We start from the raw sequence: 17369 nt of genomic DNA, 5'->3' as shown, positions 1-17369 counted from the left end.
ATCACCGACACTTTCAACATCTATCTCGAAGAAATAATCAATGAAAGTTTTAATGGAAAAAGTGGAGTTTGTGTTGGAGGTAGGAGAGTAGATTGTATAAGATTTGCAGATGATATGGTTGTGATGGGAGAAAGCGAACGTGAAATGATACAAATGTTAGATAAACTCAACATGAAACTAGAAAAATATGGAATGAGAATTAATAAGAAGAAGACCAAAAGTATGATAATTGGAGGAAAAGGTAGAAATTGTCATATAAGTATAGGGGGAGAAGAAATAGAGCAAGTCAGTAACTTCAAGTATTTGGGAAGTATGATCAGAGATGATATGTATTGCATGACAGAAATTAAGAAAAGAATTGCCATAGCAAAAGAAGGCTTTAAGAAAAAATCAAAATTACTTTGTGGACCACTAAACAAAGATTTGAGGAAAAGACTTGCTAAGTGTTACATTTGGTGCATAGCGTTGTATGGCGCAGAGACTTGGACATTGAGAAAGAAAGATTAGAGAAGATTGGAGGCACTAGAGATGTGGGTATGTAGGAGAATAGAACGAGTGAAATGGGAAGACCGGGTAAGGAATGAGGAGGTGTTATGAAGAGTTGGAGAAGAAGGAATATGTTACAAATCATTAGAAGGAGGAAAATGAACTGGATCGGACATTGTTTGAGGAGGGACTGTTTACTGAAAGAAGGAATAGAAGGAATGGTGAAAGGCAAACGAGGAAGAGGAAGCATAAAGTATCAAATGTTGGACAATATCCAAGGAAATAAATATTCTGACGTGAAAAACTTGGCGCAGGACAGGCAACAGTGGAAGTGGTTCATCCCATGACAAGACCTGCCATAAGGCAGAATACCTAGATGATGATGATGGCCATGATGTAGAAGTCAATAAATGCTTGTACAGGATGGTCGGAAACAGCGTGAACCGGGTATATGAGCGTTGGAGGGTTGGTCATACTGATAGGTAATTTGAAAGAAACAATTCGATATCTCGCGCCATTGTCCATTTTATCAACTGCTGACACTAGCCAATCAGATCGCTTCGCGGGAGAATTCAAATGGTCTCGGTGTGGCGGTGTTGCTAAATCTGCACGCGGCCTAAGGCCAGCTTGAAAGCACCAATGGAAGGAGTTTAAACACGGACAGGATCGCGCCATAACAAGTATCCTACGGTGACACCGGCTGAAACCCACGGAGTGTTTGTGTTTGATGCTGATTTCCCGGCATGGCTCTCTAACCGGTCTTCACATGCAGATTTAGCAACATCGTCTCGGAAAGCAAATTTGAACCCGCCCGCGAAGCAGTATGATTGGCTAATTTCAGAAGCTAACAAAGTAACAACGGCGTGAGATATCGGAATTAATTTTTTTCAAAATATTCATTAGCATGACCAATCCTTTAACACACATATACCCGGTTCGCGATGTTTCCGATCACCCTGCATGTTAATATTTACCTGCTTCCCTTACAGTCGATTTGAATATATGTACTTTGGTAGATGATCAATATTTTCCATTGCACCGATGGTGCTGCTCTACTAATCTATGTCCTTCTACACCAGAGGTGTTCAGCTGGGCACCCGTTGAGGCTAGCCCAGTGCGGCCGGGCTGGCGTGACGTAAATGCGGGCAGCAAGCATACGTCACAGTGAAGCGAGAGAGCGAGCACACTTTGCAGGGAAGCGACCGAGGACTGACGTTCTGTTGTGATTATGAAGCTCTCCTCCACTACTCAGTGAAGTGCTGATTGGGATACATTATTTAAAATAAAACTCCATAATCGCAACAAAAATCCCTGACCTTTTCAAGATATTCCGGTTTGATTTATACTGCGCTCGACACAAACAGTTTTATTTTCTTATATTTATTCATCCAAAACACACGTTATAATTTTTGTGTTACAGAGTACAAAAGTAAAAGGTTTGAGCTTACAAGCTACGATTTACAATTCCTTGGATGGGAATGGCAAAATGTCATTTAAAGAAAAATAAAATTTCTGTTATTCATTAAGCAAAAAGTAATATCATTGCATAGTGCAGCAATAATAACATTTTTGATAATTTAAAGTATTACTCGTGAAAAAGGTGTGAGTTCTATGAATGTCACAAAAATGGCTTAAAACGTAATTCTAGAATTTATGATATTTATAACTGTCAAATTTAGTTTGAACTAAATTGTCATTTGCGGTGTAAGATAGAATTTTAACCTGTGTAGCTCTGGAATGTATTAAATAGGCGATCGGTTTTCGTTTGCTGTATCTTTAACCTCGTACGGCTACAGCTGGGTCTTACGGCGACGAAAAAAAAAAAAACCGAGGAGTGGAAGTGGGGAGAGTGCTGTTAATTTTATAAGACTAGTGTAAATATTGTCCAGATGTTTTGTGTAGCAAGCAGCCTTTACGGCGTTGCAATTGAATCTATATTTATAGTGAGTACAAACTCTTCTCTACTCGTAAATCATTATTTTATTGTGGAAAACATTTCTTAGCAGCAAAGTAGGGGTCCCCATACTACGAAAAACGGAAAATTAATCAATTTCCTCAATTTTACCGAAAGTTGAAGGGATAAAGCGCCCGGAAATGCTTTAAATTGTGAGTCTTGAATAGCTCTATCAAACTAAAAATACAAATTTCGAAAATCACTTCCGACCTAAATGCAGTTCCGGAAAAACTTCTTAAAATCGCTTGTTTCTTTACTCGTTTTATGTTTGATTCAAATACTAGGCAAATTAACTTATAGGTATTTACATAAATCTTTCCTTAACGTGTTCCTTGGTTCAATACCCTCAGGAATTTTTATTTTTTGTAAAATTTCCTCACCGAATGTAGTTATAAGGACTTAAGTGAAACTATGCATTGACTCACATTACCGCTCGTAGTGGTAGAAAAAGGCAAACTGTCAATCTAATCGACCGACTAACGACGATTAAGAAAAGGACTGGTCCGCCTCTGCGGTGTAGTGGTTAGCGTGATTAGCTGCCACCCCCGGAGGCCCGGGTTCGATTCCCGGCTCTGCCACGAAATTTGAAAAGTGGTATGAGGGCTGGAACGGGGTCCACTCAGCCTCGGGAGATCAACTGAGTAGAGGTGAGTTCGATTCCCACCTCAGCCATCCTGGAAGTGGTTTTCTGTGGTTTCCCACTTCTCCTACAGGCGAATGCCGGGATGGTACCTAACATAAGGCCACGGCCGCTTCCTTCCCTCTTCCTTGCCTATCCCTTCCAATCTTCCCATCCCTCCACAAGGCCCCTGTTCAGCATAGCAGGCGAGGCCGCCTGGGCGAGGTACTGGTCGTTCTCCCCAGTTGTATCCCCGACCAAGAGTCTGAAGCTCCAGAACACTGCCCTTGAGGCGGTAGAGGTGGGATCCCTCGCCGAGTTCAAGGGAAAAGCCAACCCTGGAGGGTAAACAGATGATGATGATGATGAAGAAAAGGACTGTAATTTTTAGGATTTTTTCTATTGGTTTTACGTCACACCGACACAGATAGGTCTTATGGCGACGATGGGATAGGAAATGGCTAGGAGTTGGAAGGAAGCGGCCGTGGCATTAATTAAGGTACAGCCCCAGCATTTGCCTGGTGTGAAAATGGGAAACTACGGAAAACAATCTTCAGGGCTGCCGACAGTGGGGCTCGAACCCACTATCTTCCGGATGCAAGCTCACAGCCTCGCACCTCTAACCGTACGGCCAACTCGCCCGCTACTTTTAGGAATAAATAAATAACATATTCTCATACTTTATTATATCTTATTTATCCAAAATTCGTAGCTCATATCCGTAGGATGTGTCCTACATTGAGTTGCTTTCCTGAAGAGCTAGAACTGTGGATTTTTTTCTTAATTCATGACAGATGATGAATTAATGTATAATAATGTTATGTTGGTTTACAGAAAGCTGGAAACAAGAAACACCGCAACAGGCAACATGGAGAAAAAGTGGCAGGCCTTGGGAAAAGAGAGGACTCTGCTGATGAGCTGGAAGAGGAGAAAGAGAACCTACCGTACAGCATAGAGATCTCAGACGTGATGGGCAGGTAAGAACAATGATGTAGTGACTATCAGCTCCACGAATACTATTGCCCGCACGCAACTAGAATTCGATTGACAGTTGCTTCAAGACGTGTTCTCCAGCTATAATGGGGATGGAGTGGGAAGAAATCCATAGTAGGTTGTCTTGAAAACCCGGAATTTGACGAGTCAATGCGAGTAACCACGAAAGAGCGTGGGCCAGCGAAGGGAAGGGAGGGAAAGCTTAAGATAATGTTGCCGTTTTCGTAATAGTGCGAAGATAGAGAGAGGTTTCCCCAGGAGTGTTCACTGTGGCTGTAACAGTGAAGGTTAGTTTGTGTTTGTATTTGTGTGGCCGCCTGTATAGAGTAGAAATCGGTTATAACCATCCCGAAGGGACTGCCAATCGACGGTCGTTATAGCCGACAATCGCACACACCGGGTTTTTGTTTCGTTGCTGAAAATGCCATATCTGTAAGGTTAAAACTTCGAAAAACATAACTGAAAGAAGTACTGTATATGTGGCGCGGGACTGCAAGGAATTGAATTGGTTTCCGCTTGAAGAGTAGGTCCATTGATCGGCACATTATTTATTCTTTGCTGCTTACAACATATAAGTAAAGATTCTTCAAATATCTTTTTACTCAGATATTCTGGAAATCTTGACTTTTAAGGATTTTTCTTCGAAAAGAGACCATTTTCTCTCTGTCCTTCCAATTGAGTACCAAAAGTGGAAAAGGCTGAAAGTGCCAGAATTTTCTTCTCGAGTAAACGCCAGTAAGAGAGTTCCCGAGGACAATGGCACTTTCATCCTCATCTACGAAAGGAATTGATGATTACCTACGGCCGTTGAAGTGCAGTACATCCAAAATATTTTATATAATTACATAACAATATTTAGCTTCTATAATTTTCATTTTTTAATTAAATGGCTCAGAAATTAGAAAATACATGAGTGATGGCACACTGACACAATGGACAGCACAGAAGAATTGCAGAGCGAGACGCTGGCACATTCCCCCATCCCCATCAAACTTAACTGGGCACATTCGACTGTGGCTCTACCTGTTGAACTTCCTGCCAACCACCTCAGGCACTTGCACAAGTTACCACCATATGCGGCATGGCTAATATATCCCCTTATTATAAAAGAAAAGCACATTTTTCATATTTCGGCACTTTCTCTTCCATTCTTGGATCTCAATCGCAGAAATCATTCAGTGTGACGCTCACAAATCCTTCGCTATGCTGAAGTTTCATTCTCCATTTTCTAATCGCCGTATTATGTGTGGCTTTTCTACATTAAGCACTTTTCTTTTACTTTGTGACATCTCCCAAGCAATGCTTGCCTTGACTATTTAACAGACAGACTGATCTGAAATCTAAAATAATAAGTGTTACATTGTTGTCAACAATCCAAAAATACGTAACGAGCAAAAAGTAACATTGGACGTAGTAGCCGATACATTTATCCGAAAACGTGATCAAAAATGCGCCCTCTTATACGATATGTCGTACTAAGCGAGTTTTTAAATACAGTGTTTATATAGGATTTAGATTTCGCAGTTATATCCAATACGTCGTTTAAAGCGAAGTCACAATAAACGTTTTCGACTGTAGTAGTACTGTTATTCATAAGCAGTTTCTGTGATGACGTGTGCATAATAACAGCGTAGTTATAGTTGTAAAGTAAATTTTAAAATATTGTTTATTTATATTATATGCCTAGCATCTTTCAGTTTCAATCCAATGGCGGAAAGTGAAGAGAGAAAACGTCCCGGCAAAGGCATTCCTATAAAAGAACAAAGTTGGGACGTTATATTTTTTTTATGTACGACAGTACTTTGAACTGGAGTAAGGCAATCTATTGTAAATGGGCAACAGTCGTACGGGAATTATTATTGTTGACATTGATAAATATTTGTTCTTGCCGCAAACACTGAACTTAATTATGCATAACATATGCTTATTTGTATATTTTACTTTGAATATTTGCTTGCATCCTTTAAAATGCATCTTTAACGTACGGTACTTACTTTGCCGCGAAGAGCACTTCGTTGAGTAATACTACGTGGCAACACCGAGCCAACGTCAATCTCACTCTAGTTCCGCGCGGACTATAATCCGACAAGTATCTTCCTCTGTAGCTAAATACTGAACAGCCTACTCAACGTTGTACAGAAGAATTCAGCTCAAAATGCGCAGTGTGCGATCAACCATTTGATAACATGCGTATTATCTGCGCAGTTTTTAGCGATAGATTTACACCCTAGTACTGAATCGGTCGACTTCGGTTATCTTCGAGATTCGTATTGGCAACCTTTGAAACACAAACTAAGAATCACTTATCATCGCTGTGCGACATCTGGCGTACACTTTAAGTACTCGTACTGTTGTTGTTTACACGCAAAGTCAAACTATAGAATTCATGCTAGGAACACGTTTCGCATCGAGAAATGTTATACAGTATTATATATTGGGTGTATGACACAGTTGTTGGCGTAAGATAATAAAGGTTTAGAAAATTCATATCGATCGATCATATTATCGATTCAATTCAGATTTAATTTTCATTCAGTTGGCAGTTCTACCGGAACCGGCAGTGCTCCCTTCTTACTCCTCAATCGAGTACAAAAATCTATCACTAAAACGTGCGCGTACACGACTTTCAGTTTGTTGCACCAACCTTCGCCTACGATCATTACTATTTTAAATGAGTACCTTGATAACACTCGCATAAAATTGTAATCACGATTTAGTTTTGCAGTTGGTTTTGTTCCGACATGTTTGTGAGGTGGCACTTCTCAATGTCCCTGGTGAGTAGATTCTGTTTCAAGGTTTTTATTATTTTCCGATCTCGTACAGCGTCACACGTTACTCCTATTCCAGCTTACTAAGTTCTTTGTGTCTTTGCTCAGTCCCGAATGTACTACCTCCATAACCCTCCTCATACCCGATATAATCTTACTTCCTTAAGTGCATCTATCTTCGTGGGATCATGCTAAAATCGGACATTCGTGTTGTAAACGTGTGTTTTTGTGATATAAATGTAACATATTAATGATCTTGTGACTGGGAAAAAGTCTTTTGAATCCCAAATAAATATCCGCAAGACAAGACAAGACAAAACGTGCGCGTACAGTAGTGTGAAGTACAGTACTTGGAATCCCAGCCGGTGCTTGGTTGAGGTGTACCTTCTGTTAGAGATGTCCAACCATGGTTTACTGAGCACTGCTATGCAGCAAGAATGTTCTGCAAGAATATTCGAATGTCCTAATTTCAAGAAAAGGAAGTATCAACCATAATTTCGAAGTGTAATAAAGTTGTTCAAGATGTGCTCATCTTTCCAAGAGGCCTAGCGCGCACCATTATAATTGAATTCAATTGGTCAATTCTGTCAAAGACTTGGCAATTCTTTGATCGATTAATATACGTTCTAATTAACTTTGAAGACTCTTGAAGATCTGTCAAGTAATGCAAGCGATTTGACAAGTAAAGTTAAGTACAGCAAACTTCCGATTATCCGTGTGCGGATTCCGGTTTGCGGGTTATCCGTGCACGACCCGAGATTTATCGTATTATTATTTTATTTTTGTAACGGCATTTCGAATACGTTTTAACTGCGCACTTGTAATTCGAGCGCGTTCTCGACTACAAGTGTTCTGGTGGCTTGCTTTGTTTCAGAACTACACCCTAACAAGGGGGCATTCCCTAGTGGTCACCACCGATTTCGCTCAAATTTATAGAACATGCAGGGCTTGGCTAGAAATGAAAGTACCCAAAGTGGGAACTCCAGATGGCCAAGCGTATAGAAAATAAAAATGTTCACGCGGCTCTGGCACCGTATAAGCCATTTACGTTAGTACGCACGCCGGGTAGTAGTTGGCGTAGCGGTAAGAGCTTGGACTAGTAATTCGATGGTTGTGCCTTTCGACTCCCCGCGTAGAGAATTTTTTTCTCACTGCTTGTACTATTCGTTTATTTTAATTTATTTTTCTTATTTGTATGCAAAAGGCATATAGGACGTCATTTTAAACTGATCTTTTGTATAATTTTTGAACCTGAACTGTTTGATATTGGCCTAATTTATTGATATGTATGTTGGATATTCAGCCCGAAGGCTGGTTTGATCCTCCACGGCTCCACCAACAACTGTCATAGATAGCCTAGGTGTATCTGAAGGGGCATACTAGGGAAATGAGGAGTGAGGTAGTTTCCCATTGCTTTTCTCACCGGGCCAGAAGTTGCTATTACATATCAGTCTGCCAAGTCCACAGAAACGAATGCACCAACCAAACTTATGAGCGATATTTTCACACCATTCATAACAGGGACTGGCTGCATAAGGGATGGTATTATTAGCATCGCTCATACCTCAGTCACTTTCATATTGTCAAAGCCAAGGATGAGACTGAGACAGGTCACTGAAAATAACAAATTTATTCTAGCCCACACCAGAAAGCATAGTGCACTGTAAACACTACAACTCCTGCGGGACTAAATTCCAGCACCTCGGCATCTCAATGCTGTGTACGTTAGATTATAATTTCTTCAAAGAACGTTACATTTTAAGCTCCTCTTCCATCTCAGACAGATCATAGAATGTTCGTATTTTCATTGCTCACTTGTTTCCAAGCTCTAGTGCTACCAAACAACTCCAAATATCACAAGATTTAAAAAAAAAAAACCATCATGCCGTGCACGTGACATAACTGATAAAATACGTCAGTGCACTGAGAAAATGAACAACGGTTAATAAGATCACCTGGTATCAAATATTAATGTTAGTGTCTTTAACGTCCCATTAACTAATTTTACGGTTTTCCACCTCTACTCAGGTGACCTCCCGAGGCCGAGTGGAGCCTGTTCCAGCCCTCGTACCACTTTTCAAATTTCGTGGCAGAGCTGGAAATCGAACCCGGGCCTCCGGGGGTGGCAGCTAATCACACTAACCACTACACCACAGAGGCTATCTTCTTTCTCACTATTAATTTGATATTGAGACTAAAATCTAGCGTTTTTGAAACTTTCATACAATAGGGTATCTTGTGTTGCATTTGATACAGACAGAAACTCCTAAATTTCTTTCGATGTGTTATAAAACTGTATTTAATTTCATAATCTCGTCTTAGTTACGATATGTATTTAAAGTACTTGTTTATAATCAACGAAAATGTCTCAATGGTTGCGCAGAGACCTTATTAGGGGTTGTTCAAGGTAAATTATCGATGGGTAATAGAGACGATCCATACGTTATTATATGATTAGAAAATTAAAATAGATCGTGTTGGGGCGAAAAACACGATGAAATCCTTTTTTTAAACCTATCATTCAGGGATTTTTCGTGGGGATACGTTGAACTTTTAGCTATGAGTGAGGGGTACACTCTCATAATAATTTGAGAACCTCTGCACTAGATTGTAAGAAATGAAATCGGAACGTATACAATTTATCACGTATCTAACATATTTTGAGGATTCGGGTATTAGCAATCGGATCGCCGTTCATCTCAACCACCTCTGACCATTGATGGTTACTAGTTCGCTACGAGCTGAACGCTGGCTGAAATTAAAATGATGAACTTCACACTGCACACGACTGTGTTCCTCTATGTTATTTTCATTGGCGCTCTGCCTGTGACATTCTGTCTTCACGGTTGAACGTCTCTCTGCGTGTCGCTGGTAGCCACGGCTTTACATTACGAATGAGGTTAAATTCTTTTAGGCAGACCAGACAAAAACAAGTCAGTAGTTTTAATTATTTCAACCAATCCTAGTTTCAGTAATCGCACTCTTCTTATTCTTCTTCTTCTTCTATTCTGCCGCTTTTCCCACACCCTGCTCGAGTCGCGGCCACGAAATGAATCGAATATTTCTGATTGGCCCTGTTTTATGGCCGGATGCTCTTCGTGACGCCATCCCTATCTAAATAAATGTAGCGAGCAAGTGGCCGCTTAGTTTGGGTCACGTAGCTATCAGCTTGCATTGGGGCGACAATGTGTTCGAATCCCACTGTCGTAAGCCCTGGAGATAGTTTTCCTGGTTACCCATTTACACACCAGGCAAATGCTGGGGTTGTACGTTAATTAAGGCCACGGTCGCTTTCTTCCTACTTCGAGCCATGTCCTATCCCATCGTCGCCATAAGACATATATGTGTCCGTGCAACGTAAAGCAGATAGTAAAATAAATAAATAAATAAATAAATAAATAAATAAATAAATAAATAAATAAATAAATAAATAAATAAATAAATAAATAAATAAATAAATAAATAAATAAATAAATACATGTATCCGCTATTTCGTGTCATTGATGGTTGTGTGGTGTGTTGTGTATGTAATAATAATAATAATAATGGTGTGTGGTGCAGGTCTTTCGATTTGACGCCGTTTAAGCCGGTAATCGAACCCGAGGACCCCTGAACCAAAGACCATTTAGCCATGGAGCCGGACGTTGTGTGTGAATGAACATACATAAATATCCAGTCCCCGAATCAGAAGAATTAATCAGATGCAGCTAAAATCCCCCACACGGCCGGGAATCGAAGCCGGCACCCTCTGAATAGAAGTCCTAGAAGCTTTCACCCAAAGAGCCGAGCAGTTTTAGTAATCGTATGAATGCAGAAAATTAGTAGACGAAAGCAGTTCACAGATCTTCAAATGGATTCTGAGCAAGATGTAGCCTAATAGAATTTAATAAACGATAACACCGCGAATAGGTTTAATTGTGGACAGATTATTAGGCAGACAAGTGGAGGAATACTTTACAGAGATTAAGAGGAAAATTACTTTTTTTAAAGGACAGGATAACAGAGAGAGAAGCGAAGGGATAATTGAATGATTAAAAGGGGCTCAACTCGTTTAAAAGGATGGGTTAATGGACGGGGAAGCGAAAGAGGGAACAATTAGAGGACAAAAAGGGCTATAATATGATTGAAAAGACACGATAACGCTGAAATCGAGCAAAGAATAAGGGAGCGTAGACGGCAGTTCGATCCGCCTTTGTGGTGTAGTGGGTAGTGTGATTAGCTGCCAACCCCAGACGCCCGGGTTCGATTCTCGGCTCTGCCACAAAATTTGAAAAATGATACGAGAGCTGGAAGGGGGTCGACTCGGCCTCGGGAGGTCAAGTGAGTAGATGTGGGGGGAGGGTACGATTTTCTCCTCAGCCATCCTCAAAGTGGTTTTCCGAGGTTTCCTACTTCTCCTCCAGGCAAATGCCGGGTTGGTACCTAACTTAAGGCCACGATCGTTTCCTTCCCTCTTCCTTGTTTATCCCTTCCAAACTTCCCATTCCCCCACAAGGCCTCTGTTCAGCATAGTAGGAGCGGTCAACTGGGTGAGGTACTGGTCCTCCTTTTCGGTTGTATCCCCCGACCCAAAGTCTCACACTGCAGGATACTGCCCTTGAAGCTGTAGTGTTGGGAAGTTTACATTAAAATGGCAGGCCCCATTGCCTACTACGCGGTCACAATTGATTTCGGAAGTATTCGTCATAATAGCAGGCCCCTTTTCCTACTTCCAGACAGATTACAGTTGAGGAATTTTTATTATAATGGCAGGTAGGTTCCGTAATGCCAGTCGAAATTGAGTTGTGCTGTTATCATTATAATGACAGGCGATTTTCCTAAGGCCAGCCAGGTTACTGCCAGTCACACCAAGTTGGTAAGTTTCCATTAAAATAGCAGGCCACTATGCCTAATGCCAGTCACATTTTGGGTGGGTAAATTTTGTTTATAATGGTGGGCACATCGCCTTCAGCCACACACAATCGGGTAGGGGAGGTGTGAACAAAATTGCATTCTCCTTGCCTGTCCCATCCCATCTTCCCGTCCCCCGCAAGGCCCATGTTCAGCATAGGAGGTGAGGCCACCTGGGCGAGGTACTGGTCATCCTCTCCAGTTGTATCCAACGACCCAATGTCTGAAGCTCCAGGACACTGCCCTTGAGGCGGTAGAGGTAGGATCCCTTGCTCAGTTCGAGGGAATAACCGACCCTGGAGTGTAAGCAGATTAAGAAAGAAACAGCAGAATAAAGATTTTAAAAATACCGAAGAGATGGAAGAGAAACAGAGAAATAAGTTCATAATAAAGGTATAACTTGTTTAAAATATTACAAACGGACAAAGTACACCACGCACCGTAAACTAGTGCTAGGTTCATTTTGTATTAAGTACAGTTGAATTTTGGACCTGTAAGAGTAGCCTGATATCAACTTCTGTTAGAATGCAGCACTGGATGGCCTAAATTCGAATGCGAACATTAACATTAACGCGATTGGTTTATTGAGTCCTCTTCAAATGTTTACTACGAGCCTCCCGACGGGACGATGTTGAAACCACTTGAATTGTTTGATATGGGGCTATTGATAGCTGTGTAAATAAATTGTAGAACTAAATCTCTCTCATATACAAAACAAACTCTTTAAGACTCCGGTGAAAAATAAACGAATATATGCGTGGCTATGCAGTGGAATATTTCTAGATAGGATTCGATAAAACTGGGTCACGGGTTCCTTTGGGAACGTCTCTATCAGCAGTTATTTGCAAAGAATATACAGCCAGGAATATAACTAGAATGTTGCCAAGATGTTTTAATCAAGACATGCTGTATATTATTTTATATTGTCATGGATGTGATGTGAAAATAATTTTTCTTTGCAAAGAACTACGTGTCAGGAATACAATTAGAATGTTGTCGGGATTTTTCTCAAGATATGCTGTATATTAAGAAAATATAATATTAGAATAATTTATTTTTGCAAAGAAACACAGCGTCAGGAATACAATCAGAATAAGCTCTCTGGACAAAATGTTAATGACCCTAGTGCGCACGCACAGACGGATCTCTAAGCCTGTAGAGATGACGCAGCGAACGAGTCCCGTGCTCAACTGCACGCGCACTGCCTTTACGTGAGCATAAGGCAGTAGCGATCTGTGAGGCACTGATGTTTCAAGCGGACAGACTACTGTACTGATATTAGGATGTGACAAAGTGGCAAAAAGGGGCAGTCGTGTTTGGCCGTGCCCATGGCCATACGGTGCGTGAAGTTGCTGTATTTGTTGCTGTTCAACGTGACTACAAGCAGTGGTGTACTACACGAGGCTGCGAAACAGGACGTCAGAATTGTGGTCAGAAAAAGATCCTGATTGAAAGGGAACGGAGAATCGTTTTGCGGCTTGTGAATCAAAATCGCTTCTAAACCCGACAGGAATTGCTGCAGTCAGGCCCATCCCAACCTGTTGCAACGGGAACTACGTGTATTGAACATTTGGAGTTGATCACTTCGCAAGACGCCATTGCTCACACAGGCACACAAAGCTGCGCTTCTTCAATAATCGAACATAGACAGTAGCTGACTGGAGGAGCGTAATGTGATCTGACGAAACACGCTTTTTTGCCTGTACTTCAATGACCCACGTCGTCGAGTGCATCGAAGGTCAAATGAGGCATTTCGTCCTGGATGTGTGCAAGGTCATGTTCAAGCTGGAGATGGTTCTGTGATGTTTTGGGTGTGTTTTCCGTATCATGGATTGGACCGGCTCATTGAGGTGACCAATAACATGAACCAGCATGTTTATTTAAACATTCTGGAGGATCAGGTGTTGCCTTTCAGTCAACATCTTCATGATGAGTATGCTATTGATACCCCGACTTTTCAAATGAACAACAGCAAAGTTCATCGGGCTTGGACATATATGTGACTAGTTTTATGAACACTCCCCCACCCCATTACATGTCGATCGGCCTGCGAAATCATCTGACTTGAACCCCATTGGAAATGTTTGGGACATGTTGAAACAGCGGGTAAAACGGCGACATCAACATCCCCACAATTTGATGAATCTGAGCGATCAAATCCTCAGTGAGTGGCTTAACCTGGATTTGACGTGCATGCACAACCTTATGGACTCCCTTCATAACCGAATCCAGGCGGTTATCAAGTCCTGAGGTTGAGTTACACTGTATTAAATGATGCTTGTAATGATTTCTCCAGAGGTAACTCATTTTTTGCCCGGTGAGCTTATTATCAGGATATCTTTTCTTAATACTTTCAGACTTGAATATTTCTTTATGGAAATAACATTTAATTTTTATGACACTAGTCTTCGTTGAAGTGCCGGCCCCATGGTGTAGGGGTAGCGTGCCTGCCTCTTACCCGGACGGCCCGGGTTCGATTCCCGGCCAGGTCAGGGATTTTTAATTGGACCTGAGGGCTGGTTCGAAGTCCACTCAGCCTACATGCTTAGATTTGAGGAGCTATCTGACGGTGAGATAGCGGCCCCGGTCTCGAAAGCCAGGAATAACGGCCGAGAGTATTCGTCGTGCTGACAACACGCACCTCGTAATTGCAGGCCTTCGGGCTGAGCAGCGGTCGCTTGGTAGGCCAAGGTTCTTCAAGGGCTGTAGTGCCATGGGGTTTGGGGTTTGGTTTAGTATTAATAATAATCATAATAATTTTTAATGTTATTTGCTTTACGTCCCACTAACTACTTTTTAAGGTCTTCGGAGACGCCGAGGTGTCGGAATTTAGTCCCGCAGGAGTTCTTTTACGTGCCAGTAAATCTACCGACACGGGGCTGTCGTATTTGAGCACCTTCAAATACCACCGAACTGAGCCAGGATCGAACCTGCCAAGTTGGGGTTAGAAGGCCAGCGCCTTAACCGTCTGAGCCACTCAGCCCGGCGGTTTAGTCTTCGTTGAAGGGTACAAAATGATCTACTGTACATTCTTCAAGAATGTACTTTCTTAGATGTTTAATATTTATGTCAGATATCCATATTCACGAATTTTATCTAAAAGATATTAATATTTGCCTAATTTCAATTAAATATCAAACAAATGATAAATAATATCTAAGACAATTGTCTCCTCCACATCATTAAATAACATTTAAGTACTCATATCACATAGATAGGGATTATGATACCTGGTACATACTGAGCGATCCTTGCAAGCTGTATTTTCTGCGTTCTTCTTCTACTTTTACCAAGTGAAGAAGCCTGCCCTCTATGAAAGTTGTATGTCACATTTCGCAACTTTACAGGAATGAAAAACCCAGGTATTTCTTTATATAATGGAGGTCTGGGTTTAATTTTTTCTGTAAATAAAACTTACACGTTCTCCTTTTTATTAAAATAATATATTTTCATGTAAATGGTATCATAGAATGATTACAGAGAGAAAACTGCAAACTCCCTGGAAGAAAGCTGCATATCACCAGATAGTTAGAAAATCGCATGTTACGTCATGAGTTGTGTAGTACTTTTGTGCTTTAAATGCATGACAGCACGAAATATACATTGTTTAATAAAAAAAAATACAGTATCAAGAAAAGAGCATGTGTACAGCTGCAATTCGAATGGCCTCGAAATACATACATAATACTCCTTTTAAAACAACCTTTGATATTGCACACTCGGGCCTAAAAGGAAGCTAACATTTCAGTAATACACTACTTTGTTAAACAGTAAATGTATTATCTGATGTAATGTTATGAAAAGGACGCTACGCGGATATATTCTTAAGGGGAGCTGGATCTTCCTACACCTCCAATGTTAAATATAAGGAGCATTTTCTTCTATAATATTAACGACAGAGTCATGAAATTTTTACAGTAGTATATTCAATTTATTTACCATCATGTATCATAGGGATTTTAATATATTGGTATTTTATGAGAAGATATTAATTAGTTTGTTACCTTAGTTTGCACCTTTTCTGATATGTTATCTGACGTAAACACTGCCATCAATTAAGAAGGTGTATATTGCCATTGTTTACAATCCCTGAAAATTTGAAGTCTGTATCTCTAATAGTTTAGGAGAAAATGTTTCTTATATGGCAATAAGGTAAACTTGTGGAAAACGAGGTTCAAAGTGTAACTAACTTTCTAGCGGATTCCAGCACAATAAGAGGGATTTTCACTGTCAGTAGACATCACCTCATCTAGCCTTCTTTTCTCACTTTTCATTCTTTGTCTAGCTTGCCTCTCACATTCCTTTTCTTTCCTTTCAGCATTACATTTCCTCCCATTGCCTGTCAAAATCATACCAGTTACCATCTATTTTCCGAGCACCATTCCCACCTTCTGCAGCTCATCAGACTTTATAATGTTTCCTTCATTGTATGTGCAATAGCACAATACACTCCTCTAATAAACGCATATATTTCCACAACACATTTTATGAGATTCTGGTCCAAATTACGTTATTAAGACTCTCATTTTGATACTGATGTCCTTTGTATCGCTTGACGTTTAGTGACATAGGTAATTTTACAACATTCATTACACAATACTGTATTATATATCACCTTTTTCTTCTTCTTAATCTGTTTAGCCTCCAGGGTCGGTTTTCCCTCGGACTGAGCGAGGGATCCCACCTCTACCGCCTCAAGGACAGTGTCCTGGATCTTCAGACTTTTTGGTCGGGGGATACAACTGGGGAGAATGACCAGTACCTCGCCCAGGCGGCCTCACCTGCTATGCTGAACAGGGGCGTTGTGGAGGGATGGGAAGATTGGATGGGACAGGCAAGGAAGAGGGAATGAAGCGGCTGTGGCCTTAAGTTAGGTACCATCCCGGAATTTGCCTGGAGGAGAAGTGGGAAACCACGGAGAACCACTTCCAAGATGGGTGAGGTGGGAATCGAACCCACCTCTACTCAGTTGATCTCCCGAGGCTGAGTGGACCTCGTTCCAGCCCTCGTACCACTTTTCTAATTTCGTGGCAGAGCCGGGAATCGAACCCGGACCTCCGGGGGTGGCAGCTAATCAAGCTAACCACTACGCCACAGAGGCGGCTATCACATTTTTTAGCAATGAAATGTTAATTATTTTGCTCACATTATCACCAAGACAATGTTCCAATAAGCTGGAGCATTTTTCAGTTCATCCATCCAACTTCATGTATAACCTCACCATTTTCAGAATCGTTTCCTACCAAATTGTTTCAGTTCCACTAGTGCATCTCCCAGGAGGCTTTTTCGTTTCATAAACTGTACATTTCTAAATCGAGGCATGTTCGATGAGTTCCAGTTACACAATATAAATAATAGATACAATTCTTGAACTAAACACCAAATGACTCAATGTAAACAACGATATCCAAGGAATACAGCAATGCAGATAAAACAATAGCTTGTCATATCAAGAAACCAGCACAAGAAAAATGTCCTACATATTTAATATAATGTCTTTGGAAAGATCGGGAAATTTGTATATGGATGTTTTCACACAGCGCTTATCCATGGAAACTGTATGTGGTGATACACGCACTACAGCACATTATTAAAAAACATGTGTTTTAATACTTAGAGTTGAGATACCGGGAACATTAATATGTCATTTAAAAAAGAA

General features: G+C 40.9%; 1 protein-coding gene across 2 annotated transcripts in view; it reads left to right on the top strand.

Moving 5' to 3' along the window:
- Nucleotides 1-17369, top strand: part of LOC136857575 (SET domain-containing protein SmydA-8) — a 210208-nt gene that overhangs the window by 36303 nt on the left and 156536 nt on the right. For both annotated transcript variants that reach the window (XM_067136349.2, XM_067136348.2), the window contains exon 2: nt 3894-4036. In XM_067136349.2, coding sequence (XP_066992450.2) covers nt 3894-4036 — 143 coding nt within the window. The remainder of the gene's footprint in view (nt 1-3893; nt 4037-17369) is intronic.

This window comes from Anabrus simplex, chromosome 1 (genome assembly GCF_040414725.1).
Source record: "Anabrus simplex isolate iqAnaSimp1 chromosome 1, ASM4041472v1, whole genome shotgun sequence".
Classification (NCBI taxonomy): Eukaryota; Metazoa; Arthropoda; class Insecta; order Orthoptera; family Tettigoniidae; genus Anabrus; species Anabrus simplex.
The sequence above is the reverse complement of the archived record's forward strand: the minus strand, read 5'-3'. Positions and strand labels throughout refer to the sequence as shown.